This window comes from Drosophila teissieri, chromosome 3L (assembly GCF_016746235.2).
Source record: "Drosophila teissieri strain GT53w chromosome 3L, Prin_Dtei_1.1, whole genome shotgun sequence".
Classification (NCBI taxonomy): Eukaryota; Metazoa; Arthropoda; class Insecta; order Diptera; family Drosophilidae; genus Drosophila; species Drosophila teissieri.
In genome coordinates, this window is record NC_053031.1 from 2,768,541 (window position 1) to 2,786,336 (window position 17,796).

At 46.4% G+C, this 17,796-nt stretch overlaps 4 protein-coding genes across 6 annotated transcripts; 2 read left to right on the top strand and 2 right to left on the bottom strand.

Annotated features, from left to right (window-relative positions):
- Nucleotides 1–3,631: 3,631 nt before the first annotated feature.
- LOC122616348 (upstream activation factor subunit spp27) lies at nucleotides 3,632–5,041 on the top strand. The gene is made up of 2 exons (XM_043791777.1): nucleotides 3,632–3,791; nucleotides 3,866–5,041. The coding sequence occupies exon 2, from the start codon at nucleotides 3,917–3,919 to the stop codon at nucleotides 4,649–4,651; it is 735 nt and encodes a 244-aa protein (XP_043647712.1). The 5' UTR covers nucleotides 3,632–3,791; nucleotides 3,866–3,916; the 3' UTR covers nucleotides 4,652–5,041.
- Nucleotides 5,042–5,127: 86 nt separating this feature from the next.
- On the bottom strand, nucleotides 5,128–9,109 carry LOC122616346 (adenosylhomocysteinase-like 1). Of its 2 annotated transcripts, XM_043791775.1 has the most exons (4): nucleotides 8,790–9,109; nucleotides 8,034–8,728; nucleotides 6,673–7,122; nucleotides 5,128–6,612 (listed from the first exon to the last, which is right to left on the bottom strand). In XM_043791775.1, exons 2-4 carry the CDS (start codon nucleotides 8,553–8,555, stop codon nucleotides 6,019–6,021), a joined length of 1,566 nt encoding a protein of 521 aa, XP_043647710.1. In that variant the 5' UTR covers nucleotides 8,556–8,728; nucleotides 8,790–9,109; the 3' UTR covers nucleotides 5,128–6,018. The 2 variants fall into 2 exon arrangements, with proteins under 2 accessions (XP_043647710.1, XP_043647709.1); XM_043791774.1 differs by having other exon boundaries at nucleotides 8,034–9,109.
- Nucleotides 9,110–9,365: 256 nt separating this feature from the next.
- LOC122616347 lies at nucleotides 9,366–10,859 on the bottom strand. Its single transcript, XM_043791776.1, has 3 exons — nucleotides 10,257–10,859; nucleotides 9,920–10,119; nucleotides 9,366–9,859 (listed from the first exon to the last, which is right to left on the bottom strand). The coding sequence occupies exons 1-3, from the start codon at nucleotides 10,758–10,760 to the stop codon at nucleotides 9,421–9,423; spliced, it is 1,143 nt and encodes a 380-aa protein (XP_043647711.1). The 5' UTR covers nucleotides 10,761–10,859; the 3' UTR covers nucleotides 9,366–9,420.
- A 392-nt stretch (nucleotides 10,860–11,251) lies between these two features.
- Nucleotides 11,252–17,542, top strand: LOC122616520 (autophagy-related protein 2 homolog A). Of its 2 annotated transcripts, none has more exons than XM_043791999.1 (2): nucleotides 11,252–11,385; nucleotides 11,467–17,542. In XM_043791999.1, exon 2 carries the CDS (start codon nucleotides 11,595–11,597, stop codon nucleotides 17,313–17,315), a length of 5,721 nt encoding a protein of 1,906 aa, XP_043647934.1. In that variant the 5' UTR covers nucleotides 11,252–11,385; nucleotides 11,467–11,594; the 3' UTR covers nucleotides 17,316–17,542. The 2 variants fall into 2 exon arrangements, with proteins under 2 accessions (XP_043647934.1, XP_043647935.1); XM_043792000.1 differs by having other exon boundaries at nucleotides 11,275–11,392.
- Nucleotides 17,543–17,796: the final 254 nt, after the last annotated feature.

The following is a 17,796-nucleotide window of genomic DNA, read 5'->3' on the forward strand; positions in this document are numbered from 1 at the left end:
TAATTTATGATGGTTGTAGAATCTAAACACACACACCGAGCTGCGAATTGATTTCAATTTAATTGTGGTGGGCCAAAAGATGTAGTGAGAACCACCTGCATGACTAATCCCCGATCAGTATCCCCATCGAATTTGCTCTTTCGATTGATTTGCGGCCGAGGAATGCAGGCAAATGAAAATCAAAGTAAATCGCAAATATAAATTTAGAACGCTTCAACTAATTGGGTTAAATATAGCGCCAATATATATTTCTTATTATTCGCAAATAGAAATATACGTTTAAAAGTATAACATAAAAGCACATACCGAAAGCAGCAACTAAAAATAATAAAATTGACTCAGCTCTGATTTTCGCTGTCGTTCGTTTTGATTTAGCGACACAAAATGCTTGCTCTGCCCGACTGACGAGTGCAGAACTTTGTATAGAATCATTTCTTAAATTTATGGCCAAATTGGGCGCAAACGTCAAAAGGCTTTTCAGACCCCCGGGGAAAATCGGGCGAATGGGCGGCGGATTACCAGGCATCATCTTCGATTGTGTCATGGTTGTGGGCGTGCTGTTTTATGACGCCTGTAGTCACAAACTATTCCCAGCCCCCCAATACAGTGGATACCAGCATATCATGGACATAAATATCAAACCATTACATGCAACCACTTAGTACTTAGATCCCATAATAAGTAGTTAACCACTTAGAAATGATTTTAAGTTATTTTCCATAATTTCTAAACTCCCGAGCGGTTTGAGTTTTTAGGCACTGTATCTATGGGTATATCTTTTTCGATTTAAAGCGTTTTTTGTGCAGCCTGCGATTGGGAAATTGTCGTAAACAAAGTGAACCGTATTTCATGGGAAAATAACGCCCATGCGAATTTTCCATTTGCGGCCATTGCACAACTTCCCACTTTCCATGCTGCAAGTGCAATGCCAGGGCCAAGCAGAATGCACCGAAAAAAGGGAATTTATTGGCGAATTTCGGCGTTTTGCACACTTTTATGGTGCACATGCTAGAAACATAAAAAGCTACATGCACATCCATCCGAATCTAATTGTTGCCGCTGTCAAGCACCTCGCCCAGGGTCACAGGCAAATAGTTTGGCCTGTGAGTTATGAGTGGGCCGACGTTAATGGCCCACTGTGCACCAAGAACGCCCCCCGCACACTCACTTTTCGATTGCCTTAATGCAGGCATTGCTTATTTATTTCTGGATTTTTGTGCATAAATTATTAGCGGATAGCATAAAAAGTATGGGAACACGGCATCAAGACAAACACAAATCGAGCGCGTCAGAATTTTCGGCGTGGGCGAGAAAAGTCTTTCTCTCGTCTTTCGGGGGCAGCAGCGGCGGCGGAAAATTGAAAAACATTTTTCACCATGCGAAAGTTTTGCTGCTTTTACTTGACGTCGTTTCATAATGACGAAACGGCACAGCGGGCATTTAGTTTTAAAGCAGCTATAAACAAAAATCATTCGAAACAGCGGGAAACTATACGAGATTTTCTCAACCATTATTTCTTTATTTACCCTTTTTTACCAAATTTTTAAATTATTATAATAAATGAAAACAATTCTTTACTGCACTTTAATGTATTAATTAATGTATTATACATGAAGAGGACGTATATTTCAATTCATTAATAGTTATGTTTCCTAAGGGATCTATTTATATGGGAACAAAATCTTTAAAAAACCTATTTCGTCGCCTGATTTCATAACCTGCGATAATTTATGTGATTACTTAAATGAGAAATGTTAGATTGTTGAAATAAAAACAAAAACTATGCCAAGAACATATAATTGGTTTGAAGAAACGATGAAATCCAAAATCTGTTTTCCACACTGACTGCGAAAACTATGCTATCATTTTTGTCGGCGCAAATAGCAACAGGTAGCGGGTGCAAACTTAAAGCAGGCACTGTGCGGCGACAACAAGCCAAAATAAATAAAAAGACTAACAAAAATAAGAAATGAATGCTTGGCAACACGTAGCACACCCGCTGCAATAAATAAATATTTAGATCGGCTAATAATGTTACAAAACATTCATTAATTTCTGTAAATATACCGAATTAAACCACTAAAATATTTTAAATTGTTTGAGAATTTTTCTTAAGCGATAATATTCCCCGGGGTCATTGCTTTTTGGATGCTAAATTATACATTGAAATAAGTTCTTTGTACTCTTATCACGGATTGTGCATTTTTTATCAGTTTTATAGTTACATATGTTTGTGTATATGTAGGTACGTATGTACATATGTATCTCAGCACACATTTTTATAGATACCGGGTAATTCCCTCACGAAATTTCTGAATCTAATGCCATCAGCCCAAGGAACTGACTCAGTAGAAATAGCAATATTAGAAACAATAATAGTTTTATGAGGCACAGTACAGTCAAGCCCCTATAATATGCATTACATGGATGCACTCAATATATCTATAAGAATTTAAATATTCTGTATTATATGTTGTACTGTAAGCTGCACATTTATTTGTTGTAGTTGATTATTTGTTTCTAATCAAAAAACTTAAATTCAGAAGAGCGAAAATTCCAATTGGAAAAAGGGCGTCGCAGTCTCGGACAAAAGAAGACAACAAAAAGCCGTCGAAACGCCGGCAAAACAAAGACGCGAAGCTGCGGCACAAAGCGGAGTAGCGAAAAGCGACGAATAGGAGCCAAAGGGAGATGCGAAAACTTTGCGAATCTCTGGCAGAAAGCGGATTAAAAGCAGCCGACAGATAGATATACATAAATGCAATTAAATAAAGGGGGCCTACATAAAAATTGCAGCAAAAATCAAATTTAGACGGGAATCTCACGCACATCGCACGCACAAAACTCGCACACACGCTCATTTATATAAATAAACAAAAAAGAAGCAGAAAAAATAGCAAAATTACCTCAGCGCACGTTGTTGTTGTTGCTGTGGTTGTGTGTGTTTGTAGTTGTTGCTGGTCTCTTTTATATATATTGTTATTGTTGCTGCAGCTGCTCAAATCGCAGCGGATTTCGCGACACGTAGACGGCCAACGATAAAGCCAAGAACTTATTACACATTGGAGAAGCGTTTGGAGGCGCGGGGCGAACTTAAGTCGAATGTTAAATATTATTTAGTTTTAGTTTTTAACAAATACGCGACGTTCTTAGAGCTGGTAAAAGAATCGATGGCTAGCTAAGACTATCGATATGTCAACAGATTAGAGCTGATTTCGGGTGACCAGATTCTTACAATTTTGCAATCAATGGCGATTGGAAATCGATAGCGAAATAACTTTTAACAAATACAACATATATTATAAAGCTACGAAAAATGCAGCTATGATCGTTAAATTATATTATACTCATTCAAAACTTTTTGAGGAATAGTTGAAAAATTTTTGCGGGGTGAAACATTTTTGAACCTTTCTAATGACATTGAATCAGAACCATACCTTGGAATAGTTTTTTACAACAGTAATGTTTTAAACAAATATTTTAGAGCAGTGATCCTGTGTTTAAAGCAGCTGACACCCTAATCGCATTTAATGAATTGGAGTAAAGAACATTTATCAGATTTATTTAAATTGTTTACAAAATAGACAGTTTTTGGTACACCTGACATCTAGCCAGATTTGGCAGCGCTGCCTGAAAACAATTATCGATACCGATTGGAGCTGTCATCAAGTTGCAACCCTATAGAGACGCCGGGACTTCTTGGTGTAAAGAAAAAACGAAAAAGGGCTGTCTTTTTAATCGCCGCAAAGAATCCCGAAAAACGTGAATTTACCACCGAAAACGGAGCTCCGGTAAGTGAAAAATAGCTGGGAATACTTTGTGCTTATACTGGAATAATCGAAAATGCCCCTAACATGACCCGCAGGCTGAAAGACCTACGTGTACCGCAGGAAAACGAGGAACACCACGAACAAAGATGTCGGACATCTCCAGCGAGGACCTGCGTCGTGAAATTCAGGCGGTGCTGAAGGACGCCGATTTGGCCACCATTTCGGCAAAGAGGGTGCGCGAGCAGGTGGAGGGGAAGCTAAACTGCTCCCTGCTGAGCCGCAAGAAGGAGTTTGACAAGATCGTGATGGAGGTGATTAACGAGCAGCAGGACGAGGAGGATGAGGACGATGACGACGGCAAGGATCCCGATGCCGATCCCGACGATGAGAGCGAGCCCAGCGAGGAGGAGGACCCCAGCAGCAGCGAGGAAGAGGCCCAGAAGAAGAAGAAGCCGGGCCCCAAGAAGAGGCCACAGCCCACGAAGCACAAGGCACCCAAGAAGAAGCGCAAGACCCTTAATGCCGACGATTCCGGCACCGAGAGCGATGCCGGCTCGGACTCTGACTACGAGGTGGTCAAGAAGCCGGCGGCCAAGAAAAAGACCAAGGCGGCCGGAGGAGCAGGAACGGGACGTAAGAGCACCGGCTTCACACGAGCATACAATCTCTCACCGGAACTGAGCGCCCTCATGGGTGAGTCCTCCCTGCCGCGCCACGAGGTGGTGAAGAAGGTGTGGGCCATCATCAAGGAGCGGGATCTGTACGATCCCAAGAACAAGCAGTTCGCCATCTGCGACGACGAGCTGATGAAGGTGATGAAGATCCGCCGGTTCCGCACCTTTGGCATGCTGAAGCATCTTAAGCCGCACTTTCTCGACTAGATCCGCCCTCCGATCCCCTCCAGATGCAAATATATGTGTACGCCTCTCAGCCAGCCTGGTTTACCAATCCCCCTGTAACTTTCGGCTCCGCTTGGATTTGTTTGTTCCGCAACCTTTGATTAAGATTTAGTTGACGCATGTGTTTAGCATTAACCTAATTAGGACGGGTTTGATATGCACTTTACGGCATTTTAAGAAGAGTTCATGCCACAAGCGCAAGATGAACGGGAAAATTATATAAAAAACGATTGTAATACATAACGTGTATGATTTTTTATGACAAACTCGTGTAGTTTACATTTTATAAAGTATCAAAGAAAAACATAACAAGTTTAAGGCAAGTATCGAGTAATAAAAAGAGAAATAGACGAGTGATGCATCTGAAAAATATGAAAGCTACTTTTTCTGGTTTCCATTCGGGTTGTCGGGGGAAAAATCAATCAGTAGAACAGATCTAATTGCTCAATAAAGAATCCCTTTTTTTTATTGTTTTGCGTTTCTCACAAATTTCTTACAAACATTTTTCACTTTTTCTAATATACATATTAGGTGTATATGCAGTGTATATATATATATATAATTCTCGATCTGATATATATGCCAGCGTGTATATAATTGAATAAATGGAATACTTTGCACTGCATTTCCATCAACGCTCTCGGGACGAAACGAAAGTACAAAAATGCCATAATCAAAAGCGGGGGCATAAACATTAACAAATTAAGTACGTAAACAATACGAGAGGTTAAATCGATCACTAATTGCACAGCTGTCGTAGCTCAAAAAAGGAATTAGTCAGGAAAGTCGTTTACATTACAATTTACATCGATTTTACACGAAATAGGTTTATAAATATCATGCAAATATACCATTATGTCTCAGCTTGTATATCAATTACAAATATTATCAATTCCAAATTAGAAATATACGTTTAGAGTACTAATCGCGTCTTTTGAGCTATAGCAGTCTGATTAACAGGCATTCGAAATATCTAAAATAAATTCAAGTAACCGGCTACACAAACTGTTGAATGGGATAAATTCTTGGGGCAAGATTAGTTTGGGGATCAAAGAGTCATGGTTGATAAGTAAACGGAGGGAATACTCCTGCGGCTAAAGCGAGTGCTAAATACTATGTCGAAGACTTTAAATGCTAACAAAAAGCAACAAAGAATTCCGCTCGAGCTAAACTAATCAATACAATGGTAATAGTAACTTTGTGTTCTCCTTTCCGTATCCTTTTGTGTTTTCCGTGTGTGTGTCAACAATTGTTTTAAATAGTTTTACTTCTTCGCAAAGACAATACTTTCGTTGGCGTTGTTTCTTCTAATTGCTGGTGTTATTGTCCGCATCCGCCCATATTTCTTCCTAGTAGCGGTAGTAGTTGGGCTTGAAAGGACCGGCCTTGTTCAGGCCCATGTACTTGGCCTGCTCGTCGCTCAGCTCTGTCAAATGGGCATCGAAGGTGGGCAAGTGCAGGCTGGCAACATATTCGTCCATCTTCTTGGGCAGCAAGTAGACATCCGACTTGTAGCGTCCGGGCGGGGCATTGAAAAGCTCAATCAGGGCCAAGGCCTGGGTGGCCGAGGTGATGGACACGGCGAACGAGGGGATGCTGGAGCAGCTCAGGTTAACCAGTCTGCCCTCGGCCAGCAGTATGATGTACTTGCCCTCCGGCCAGATAATGTGGTCCACCTGGGAGCGCACCTTCTCCCAGGTCAAGTCCGGTGTGCGCAGACCATTCACATCGATTTCCGTGTTCGAGTGTCCCATATTGCACACGATGCAGCCACTCTTCATCTTGTCCATGTGCTCGCGCACCACCACGTTCTTGTTGCCTGTCGCCGTCACCACAATGTCCACGTTGCGAATCACCTCGTTCAGCTTGACCACACGGAATCCATCCATACTGGCCTGCAGTGCGCAAATGGGATCGATCTCCGTGATGTACACAATGCAGCCCTGAAATGTTCAGATTTAAAAGTGAGTTAAGGTACCATAATTGTAGTAAGAACTATTCACCTGTCCCTTTAGAGCCTGAGCACATCCCTTGCCCACATCGCCGTAGCCACAGACCACGACCTGCTTGCCACCGAACATCACATCCGTGGAACGCTTGAGACTGTCTAGGATGGATTCCTTACAGCTGTACAGGTTGTCGAACTTGGTCTTTGTCACCGAATCGTTTACATTCATTGCTGGCACCGTGAGCTTGCCGGCCTTAGAGAGCTGATAGAGTCTGTGCACTCCGGTGACGCTTTCCTCCACGATTCCCTTGACCAACTTGAACATGGTCGGGTACTTTTTCAGCATCAGGTGCGTGGCATCGCCGCCATCGTCCAGGATCATGTTTGGCTGCCAGTTCTCTGCGTTCACGCAGCGATCGATGCACCACCAAAAGTCCTCCTCCGTCTCGCCGCGCCATGCGAAGATCGGGATTCCGGATTCTGCCAAAGCAGCGGCCACTTCGTTCTAAAAAATAATAAGTTTTTAGTGTAGCACAAACCAGTCGGGATAATAAGCAATGGTTTCAGTTTTTTCTAAAAATAATAGTCCTTCAAAGCTAAAAACAAATGATTGTCAAACAGGTAAAGCCCTCAAGAGTTGTGAAAGTACGCTTGGCCTGATAAATCGAGCCACCCTAATGCAGCGTAAACGTTTGCTAATATCTGACTTATATCGGACTGATAGGTATCGGGCTCCACCCTCGCTAAGCACGGCACTCGTAGCTCGGCTGATAAGTCCGAGGTGATACAGGTGAATCAGCGTGACAGGCTGTCGTGGGGCCGTGGGCGATAAAAGCTGAGACGGATGGGTGCATAAATGATCGGGGGAGGGCCTGTGCTCGCGCCCTGGCACTCGCATCGCTTCATTGGAGGTCCCATAAATTGTTTAGAGTCAGCAGACTCGTGATAATTGCATCAGCCACGCCGCAGGAATAGGCAAACAGATCGAGTAACCGCAGCCGATCCGATGCTGGAAGCCAAACTGCGTCCATAACATCCACTCCCAATGATATGGCGACCCAATTCAGGGCACATCAATTACTCAGCGATTGCCAAACACTTGAGCCGCGGGCGCTTAATTGATTAACATGGCTTGATTGATCATTTGTTTGCGCCGCCTGGCGTGACAACAATTGTCTCCAAGCGACCGAGCAGATCAAGTGACCAAGCCAGACATACGCATATGAATTTAAATAAATATTGGAAAATGACTTCAAATATATCCATTAAATGCATTTAGCAGCCTACATGTGGCTTTTCGTCGCCACAAATGTATAATTTATAAACCAAAACGTTAAAACCCCATGACTTTTTACGCGACGTAGGGTAGTAAATAGCTAAACGAATATGGCGTAAGGGTCGTAAACCAGAGCTCACCTGCGTGGAGTAAATGTTGCAGGCGGCCCAACGCACACTGGCGCCGAGTTCCACCAGCGTCTCGATGAGCACCGCAGTCTGGGCGTTGATGTGTGTGCATCCCACGATCTTGGCATCCTTCAGCGGCTTGTCCTCGGCTGCCCGCTTCTTTAGCGCTATGATGCCCGGCATCTCCTGCTCCGCGATCTCGATCTCCCGCCGTCCAAATGCATGCTGGGCGGCTATGTTCCTTACACAAAAGTCGGAGCTGCCTCTGGAGTTCTTTTGGACCTTTTCCCTGGGCGGCACGTCGTCGCCATCCTCGCTGCTGCCCGTGTAGCTAGCGGAGCTGAAGGAATCCGTTGAGGAGGCACTAAGCGAGCGGCTCCTGTAGCGACTGGTCTTCTTCAGAGCCGAGGATTGCTTGGTGGCCGGCGGTGGAACCACCACGCTGGCATCCTGGGGCGCCGGTCCTGCCTGCTGCTGCTTGTCCCCGCCACCGAATCCAGGATCAACTACCACAGTGTCTGCCAGGTTGTTCATGGTGGAAGTAGAGGGTTATCTGGGGATTTCCTTAGTATCCTGACCCCCTTATGTAAACCGTATTGGCGTTGTTCTTGGCTCCTGGCTTTCTTACGCCACCTACTGCAACTCCCGAGTACGCAATCCTTTTCCGCTTCTCCTTCGAATGGCCCGCCTTGGATGTTATGTAAAGCCTGAAATCCAAGCAGGATACGCTGCAAATAGCTGAGTGCTCTGGTCTGGGTCTATACGAACTGCACAATCACGTGATTTATCGACGTTGTGGAGCCCACAATTTGCCAAATTAATTGTTTTTAGTGCGAGTCTCCTTTGTTTCACCTCTCCACTAATGTTGTTGTTCTTCTTCTTCTTTTGCGAAGGGGGGCTACACTTTGGATCCGGGGTTTCCTGGGTTTTCCGGAGAGGGGATGGTGATGCAGCCGTCGGCTTTCGAGCGACGTTGTTTATGTGACGACCAAGTAGGGGATCGTTTGGCGATCGGTTATTGAATTTGATTTTATCCGGAGAAAAGAGAACTAAACCGAACCGAGGACAGTAAGCGAGACACGCAAAAATACCAAAACGCAGAAAGCGTTAGTGCTAATTTGCAAGCGTGGTAAGTTCCCACTGGAAAAAATTCAAAATAACGACTTTTCTACTGAAATCGTGTAAACATTTATATTATTAAGTGCATATAATTAATTAAATGTTTATTTCCAATAAACAAAATTAAAACAAGTGTAGTTATCCTGAATTGCAACTGCAGCAGTCGAATCTGAATGCAAGTCAATGAAATGTGTTAGATGGGTAAGTAAGTAAGTCAAAAAAAAATGACAAATTATTCGAGGTTTATTAACAAAAAATAGGTAACACAGCCTACATGACCCTACATCTCCTCCTGCATGTAGCCGCACACCTCGTAGTCATCCGCCGTGGTGACCAAGTGCGCTTCCGTGAGGAGGCCCTCCTTGTAGGTCTGTCTTTTGGCAACCACCCGCGACAATTCCTCCGGTGCAAGGGGTCCCTTCTTAGAGTGTTTCTGGATGAAGTCCGCCGCCAATTGACGGTCCACCACGGACATCTCAAGGCTGTGACTCCAGGCGAGCAAGGCCAGTGGTCTCTCCGGACTCAGAGCCAGCGAGGGTGACACCAGATGGCGATACAGGCAGCCACCCACGATGTCCTGCAGCTTCTTGACTTGGCCGGGAAAAGCGCAGGGATGGTAGAGCATCACGATGGCACCTTCCGCCAGATTACGAACATATCGCTGAGGTGGCAAGTAGGAATAGGTGCCATATTCAGCGGGCATAGGGCGATAATTACCACTGGTAATAAAGATACAAGTTTAAGATTAGCAGGAAATTCTGGTATGTAGGTTGCCTTACTTGGTGGCAGGCAGATGGGAGTAACTGATGGGTTCATTAAGGCACTTGGCAGGCGGCAGATAGGCGCTGGGCAGGAAGTGCTCGGTGAGAATGGCTTCTCTGGACAAGTCCGGCTGGTACAAGCTGCGATTGCTGCTGATGCAAAGGTAATTCAGGCTATCACGGATGTCATTTGGATCGAAGTCCACGGCAAGGTTGCTCTGAAAAATTGTAACAACAATGATAGCACAAATAACTAATACTTATCATTAGCAGAATTTAAGGGGATTCCCCTAGTTCCATAGCTTCTGTTTTTGGGGGAATACCCTTTAAGTATTATTTGTAAAGCAAAACTCACCTTGCCATCATCACAGATGCTCTGATTTGTTTTGTGAGGTTCGTTGGGACCCTGGGGAAACCATTTGCCCTGCCAAGGGTCCTGTGTGGTGGACTCCTCCGACTTGGTTTCCTTACCGACCAGCGGTTTTTTCTTTACCACGTGCGGCTGGCCAGGGGCTTGTGGAAACCACTTGCCCTCCCAACCGTCCTTGGTTGTGGACTCCAGCGGAGCAACTGCTTCGGTGGTGCTCTTCATTTTAGATTCCATCGCTTCCTGCTGTTGTCCCGGGGCATGGGGAAACCACTTGCCCTGCCAGTCATCTTCGCCGGGCGGAGCACCTAATGGAACCTGCACACGTTGCACATCATTGGAGATGTCGGGTGGGGACTTCCCCATCTTTCCCAGCTTCTCATCCGGGTCAAGTGTTGGCTCCAAGAGATTAGCCTGCGATTTCTTGATGGATTTCGCATCGTTAAGAGTGAAACCAAGGCACAAGAGGGTCAAATAATGCCAAATAAACATAATAATTGCAAGCAAAAGGAAAACAAAAGAGAAAAATAAGCAAACAAAAATATAATTAAGAACTTTGCAAAACAGCTGTGGAGCTACGTTTTCCAACACTGGCCAAAGCATGACTTTGTTGCAGGGTATCAACAGGTGGTTTGGGTTTTGAATAGTTTGTCGATGGAAATTATTTATTGTTAAAATGTTAGAAATATTTGGGAAAATTAAGATTTACTCTCTGAGCAGACAACAGAAAAATAACATTAAAATTAATGGTAAATTGATATTTACATACATCAAACAGGTAGTTTGCAATTTAATTCAAAAATTAATCTATAAATATTTGGAGATATTTAGAAAAATTTAACAAAAAATAACAAATTAGTGAACAGCCGTTGAGTAACATGTTCAAATAAACATTTAAATTTAAAATGTACTGTTCGACCTCCCCCGCATTGCCCTCAGCAGGGGGTATTTAGCGAACTCCTCACACCTGGCCACACTGGCCGCAGCAACAAAAAGAGGAAGACAAGGGCCAACTTGATGGTCACTTGCTACTGCGCTTTATTAATTCATTATTTTCCAAAATAATGCACATATATACCCGCCCACAGCCGCCCTCCGCCCCCGCCAATCAAAAAATGTGAGTGGTAAGCGTTTTCACCAGAGTCTTATCACCAATTTAAGCCTCAATTCTCTTCCGTTTCCGTGATTCGCCACCCAGAAAACAATAACAAAGGGGTGTTGTTGTTGTTGCTGTTGCTGCTGCTGCGCTGGAAAAACAACTCGCATAAAATTGTAAAACGCACAAAGAAGGCGAACGTGGAAAGTTAGGGCAAAAACCCAGTCACGATGTCGTGGTTTAATCCCTGGGATGGCCTCAAAACGAAAATGTGTCGCTACCTGCTTCAGCGATACCTGGGACAGTTTTTCGAGAATAACCTGAACCTGGAACAGCTGAAGGTGGACCTTTACAATGGCAAGGCGGTGGTGGAGGACATATTCCTGAAGGTCAACGCCTTCAACGATCTCTTCGAGGATCAGGGCTGGGCCTTCGAGGTGGTCTCGGGCCACATTGGCCGCCTGACTGTCGTGGTGCCCTGGAACGCGCTGATGACCAATGACAGTAGCCTTGAGATCCACAATCTTACCATCACCTTGAGGCCAGTCACACGCTATCAGAGCGGCACCACCATGCTGGAGTCCATGTGGTCGTCGGTGAGCAGCTCGATGCAAATGGCCGAGGAGTGCATGAAGCAGGTGGATGACGATGTGCCCTTCCTGAACCACAATAACGCCCTGATTGGGCTGGAGAAGTTCGCAGAAACCATCGACAATGTCCTCAATCGCATACGGGCCAAGCTTACAAATACTACTTTGAACATAGAGTACCTGCTGCCCAGATCGGACAGGAAGCTGGTGCTCTCCTTCCAGGCCAGCCATGTGGAGTACAAAAACAAGACGGGCTACGAGATGCCCATGTCCACCTCCCAGGACACTGAAACCGAAGAAGATCCCAACAGCAGCTTCAATGCACTGCCCATGATAGCCAAACACAATTTGGTAATAGAGGGCCTTAGTTTGCACACATCTGAAGTGCTTGATGTAATGGATCACCAGTACGGACCCACTCCTTACGAGCAGCTCTGCAAGATTGTGGAGCTCAAGGGCGCGCAAAACATCCAAATCAACATCAAGCAGACGGAAAATATAGTTGGGCCCAAGGTCAGCCTAGAACTCAGTCTGGACGACATATACTTTATGCTCACGCCGCGCCAAATCCACCTGCTTATCGAGTTCTCCAAGGGCTTCAACTGTGGTGGTCAGCAGGAGCGACCTAAAAAGGGCAGAAGCTTGAAATCGGCTCCGCCCAGTGAGTATCAGATGCAAAGTCTGCAGCAGCCCACCCGGATGACGGGGATTCTGGGCCAGAATGCAGACTGGTGTACAGGAATGTCAGAAGCCGACCCCTCCGAATACTCCGCGTATGGAAATCCCCCGAGGAGCGGTTACGCACGGAGTCGAAAGATGAGCGAGTCCACAAACAGCATGGTCACCTCCTGCACCAATACACTCCAGCAGGAGTTGGGGTACACAGAGAAATCCGGCGAGATCCTCAAGTTCAAGGTGCAGATCTCGAAAATCTACGGAATTGCTTTGCACCAGGACATTCTTATCCAGAACACGGCCAACATCGACAGTTGCAGCACGGTTTTCGATCACGCAAGTTACCTTCGCTACTCGGACACTGCCAGTGGTTTCTTTTTGGGCACGCTCCTAGAGAATCACGTGCCGCTGCAAAATCAGCAGTACCTTTTGCTACGTGCAGCCCCAATAATCGTTAGTGGAAGCCAGCAGCGCTATTTCCAGGAGCTCACGTCGCGGACTACTTTGTCCGCCACTGCGGTGGATCTCATCGAGGTCCTGGATAACTCCATGGAGCACCTGCTTCAGTTTGACCGCCAGCGAAACTGCCCGGATGGCTACCACATCCGACCGGAGATCGTGCTCACGCAGAGCTCCTCGTTCATGTTCAAGCAGAACCACAATCATTGTTCCAACAAAATTGAAGTCAGTTTAGATGAATGTACGGCAGAATTGGATGTATCTTTATACGATCGACTAGGGGCGCTCTTTGGCTGCTCTCCGTTTCCGGCGGATTCGACTTCTTCAACGACCTATCCAGATGATCCCAACCAAACGGAGTTCGTAGTGAAGTCCGAAAATCTGCGTGTTCACTTGCGATTTCCTGTGGTGGATGGCAGAGCGGCCAACGATCCGGAAAAGATTCCCTGGTGGAAGAAGAATGTGCGACGTGATTTCTTAGCCGTGGAGTTCCGCGCCCTAGTCGTTAGTTCGAGGTCTCAGATAAGCATCGTTTCGGATGAACTAGATGTGTTCTATTGTGACGCGGATAAGCAGAGCGCCGTGCACCTCTTGAAATGCCAGCAAAGAATGCAGCCGAATAAGAAGATCCAAATTGACGTACTTCAGTTGAAGGACGCCACTGATGGTCAAAAGAAAGCAAGGAAGTCGCCCTTTAGCTCAAAATGTACCTTTGGCTACACCTCCCATGTCGAGGGACTCGACGGCAGTGTGGACAAAACAGATTCCCTTTTGCCTGGTGAAACGGAGGAGATCAATGAATTCTGCGATAGTTGCACCCAGTGCTCCAAACTAAAGATATTTACGTTTATTCCACACGTCAAAGTTGTGCTGGAATCCAAGAGTATGTATGAATTGATATACAACCGTTTGAACGGAGATCTCTTTATGTGGGAACCACGTTCTCCGCACTATGACAACCATACGGATAACGAAGTCGCACAGTCTAAGAACCTGTATGCAGAGCCCCAGCTGGAGGAGTTCAGAAGAAACCTGCTGCTCAGTACCAGTACCATGGAGAGCAGCATATACTTTTCCATGGCGGAGCCAACGGTCTCTGCTCCACCAGCGCCACCAGTTCGGAATGAAGCCTTCTCCTTTGAGTTGTTTGTGGAGCAGGGATCTCTGATTCTGTTTTCGCATCTTCTGGATGCCGAGACCAACCAGCGATCCAAGGAGTGTGGTAAGTTTCAGGTGAATATAAAGGAGCTGCGTTTGTTTACAGTGAATGGCTTGGACAACGATTCGAATAGGAGTTTCTTCTGCATCCAGCTGGGCGAGATCGAGGCTTTGCATTGCGGAAATACGCTCCAGGATTTGGAGTTGGCTTGGAGTGATTTGGCGGATAAAAATCTGCTGCCCACGATCTATAATTTTCCCAATGTTCATCAGCAGCAGGACAGGAAAAGAATGGAGGTGCTATCCCTTGTGGCTGAGATCAAGAAGCAACCGGAGCAGCGCATCAAGAGGATGAAGATGTCCTTTGGGATAAGTGGCGCCATTCTGCAGCATCACTCCTGCCACTCGGAGCACTCTTGGCTGAATCAACTGATCGACTTCATGGACGTGGCCGACTTTCCCATCGAGGAATACGAACCGTTTGCTCTGGTCTCCGAGTTGCAGTTGCATGTGTGGAACGCTGGGATCGACTATCGCCCCAAATTCTTCCCACAACGAGCCTTCCTGGATCTGGGCTACTGTACCTTGAGCAGCAACATCATATCATCGATGAGTGGCTGCACCTTGCGACTCCTAGCCGAGGATTGCGTCCTGCAACTGGGATTGGTTAATGAATCCAACGACTCCTTAATTCCTGTATTGAATCTGGGACTGCTGAATATATCCTTCCGCTTGAATGCGGAAGGTAGTGGACAACCGCGGGTGGATCTGCGCTCCTCTATCCACGATATGCATCTGAAGACTTGCTACGATTCGGCAGCAGCTTTGGCCCAACTCATAGCCTATTTGGCCAACGACAGGGATCTGTGTCCGCCAGAGGAGCCCATCTTGAATGAGGATACCAAACCCGCAGAGCCGAAACCCAATGAAGAGCACGAGGTCAGCGAGCACACCCAGAACCATGTGAGCAAACTCATGGCCGATGCTGTGATAGACGTAGAGTGCTCGCCCAATCTCAGGGCTACCAGATCTCCAGGCAGTCGGGAGGAGGGAATTGAGATCTTCTACTTCCCGGATGAGCCAAAGGAGAAGAGGAAATCCACGCCCGCCAAGCTACAGAACACACCCCTGATGGTTGAGAGTCCCTCGATCATCGGAGACATCCTGGACTTTGAGTCAAATGTGATCTTACAGTCCTACTACCACCACCAGAGTCAAGTGCAACCTCAGACTTCACTGGGCTCCCAAGTGCAGCAGGAGCTGGGGTCTCTGGGCAACGCGTCCCTGGAGGAACGGGATTTCGACATCATCCACGACGAGGAGGTTTTACGCATGGACAAGTTTGGTGTAAAGCAGATTTACATCTCGGAGGACCCCCTGCAGATTGTGGATAATCACTTTGAGTTGCCGCACGAGAAGGTCGATCTTCTGAGGCCTCCAGCTAATTTCCCAGTGGCCGAGAGCAGTTACACCCTCTGCGAGATGACCTTCACGTGGCACCTTTATGGCGGCCGGGATTTTCCTGATGAACCTCTCAAGAAATCCTCTTCATCAGCAACCAGTGGCTTTGGCATGTCCGATACCTACAAGTATGGAGTGTCTCAAGCTCAAGAACAGGACAAACAGGATAAAAAGAGTTCCAAGAAGAGCCTGCCAAAACAACCCAAAGGATCCCAGCGCAATCTGGAGGTTCTAGTGGAGATGCAGCTCTCCAAGATCCGATTCTCCTACGAAACCTACCCGTTGACCTCGATGTACGCGTCCCGTCAGGTGCTCCTTGTGTCGGAGATCGAAATAAGAGATAGGTTGCGCTCCTCGGATATCAACAAGTTCTTGTATCACCCGACTGGCAATAATTTATCCCACAAGCCGGACGAGAACATGGTTATAGTGAAGGCTCTGAATGTGCGTCCAAATCCGCAAAAGAGCTCCGCGGAAGAGTGTTCCTTGAGGGTCTCCATTCTGCCCATAAAGCTCAATATTGACCAGGATACTCTGCTCTTTCTCGAGGACTTCTTTTCGGGTATGTTCCGAAACTCCGCTAGTGCTGCTGGTGGCACAAAGACGGAGGGCAGCAGTTCGTCTGCAACGGATATGCCGGTGATGTCGGTAAGCAAACTGCCGGAGGAGTTATCCGATGAGTTACCCGACTCCGAAGTTAAGGAGATGGTGGAGAGGAATCTGAATGTGCTGATTGAAGAGAACAGCTTGGATAACGAGTTGGAGGAGGATCCGGCCACGGCTCCACCTGTCTTCTTCCGCGAGGTGATCTTCAGTCCAGCACTACCCATTTGCTTCGACTATCATGGAAGGCGGATTGAACTTTCCCGCGGGCCGGTCACCGGCCTAATCATGGGTCTCGCCCAGCTGCAGGGATCCGGAATTAATTTACGGGAAATCGTGAACCGCCGGGGCATCCTGGGGTGGAACAAACTGTGCGAGTTCCTGGCCAAGGAGTGGCTCAAGGACATCAAGCGGAATCAACTGCCTAATATCCTAAGCGGAATTGGACCCACGAATGCGGTGCTGCAGCTTTTCCAGGGTATCTACGATCTGTTCCGACTGCCCATCGAGCAGTACAACAAGGATGGACGGATTATCAGGGGATTCCAGCTGGGCGCACAGAGTTTCACGGCCCGCACAGCACTGGCTGCCCTGGAGATCACCTCCAGGATCATACACCTGCTGCAATTCACGGCGGAGACCACCTTCGATATGTTATCTGCAGGTCCCTCCATGAAGAAGAGAAAGGGCGGCAGGCAGGGCAAGAGAAGGCGCCAAGGACGACCCAAGGATCTGCGCGAGGGCGTGGCCAACGCCTACACTATAGTGAGGGAGGGCATCAACGAATCGGCCAACACACTCATCGAAGCCGCCATCACGGAGCACGACCAGAAGGGCTACAGTGGAGCCGTGGGCGCGGTGGTACGCCAGATTCCGCAGCTGGTCGTCTGCCCGGCGGTGCTGGCCACCCAAGCCACCACCAACATCCTGGGCGGCGCCAAGAGTTCGCTGGTGCCGGAGGCCAAACTGGAGGCGCGCGACAAGTGGAAGCAGGAGATCCACTAAGGAGCTTCTCCCCAGATCGACTAGGTTTACGGTAGCTATAGTTCACAGGGCTTACAGCATAACGCAATGTTTTCTATTGTTTTACTAATAATAAATAATGTACATAAAAGGAGCACTTGCACAAGGCGAGGTGACGAGGGACTTGGGATCCCGAACGGTGATTCCGACATGGGTGTGATTGAACTTATCCTTTTTAGCCATATTACAGTACATCAGAGTTATATTTTTTATTATTTTACCTGAATAAATATGTATATAAAAAAAAAGGTGCTGTTTTAACTTAACTTAACTGTCCCAACAGAATTCCTGGAATCGGAATTGTTTATTTTTCTAAGCTCTTGGCTAAAAATGCATGTTTAGTACTGACACAAAAATAAAATTAGATAACAATTATCAGCTGACAAACATTTACATCTGAGTTCAAAAAGCCGTTATTTTTTAGTTGAACAATGTTGTGTGCTTCTCTGTGAATGGCACGTTC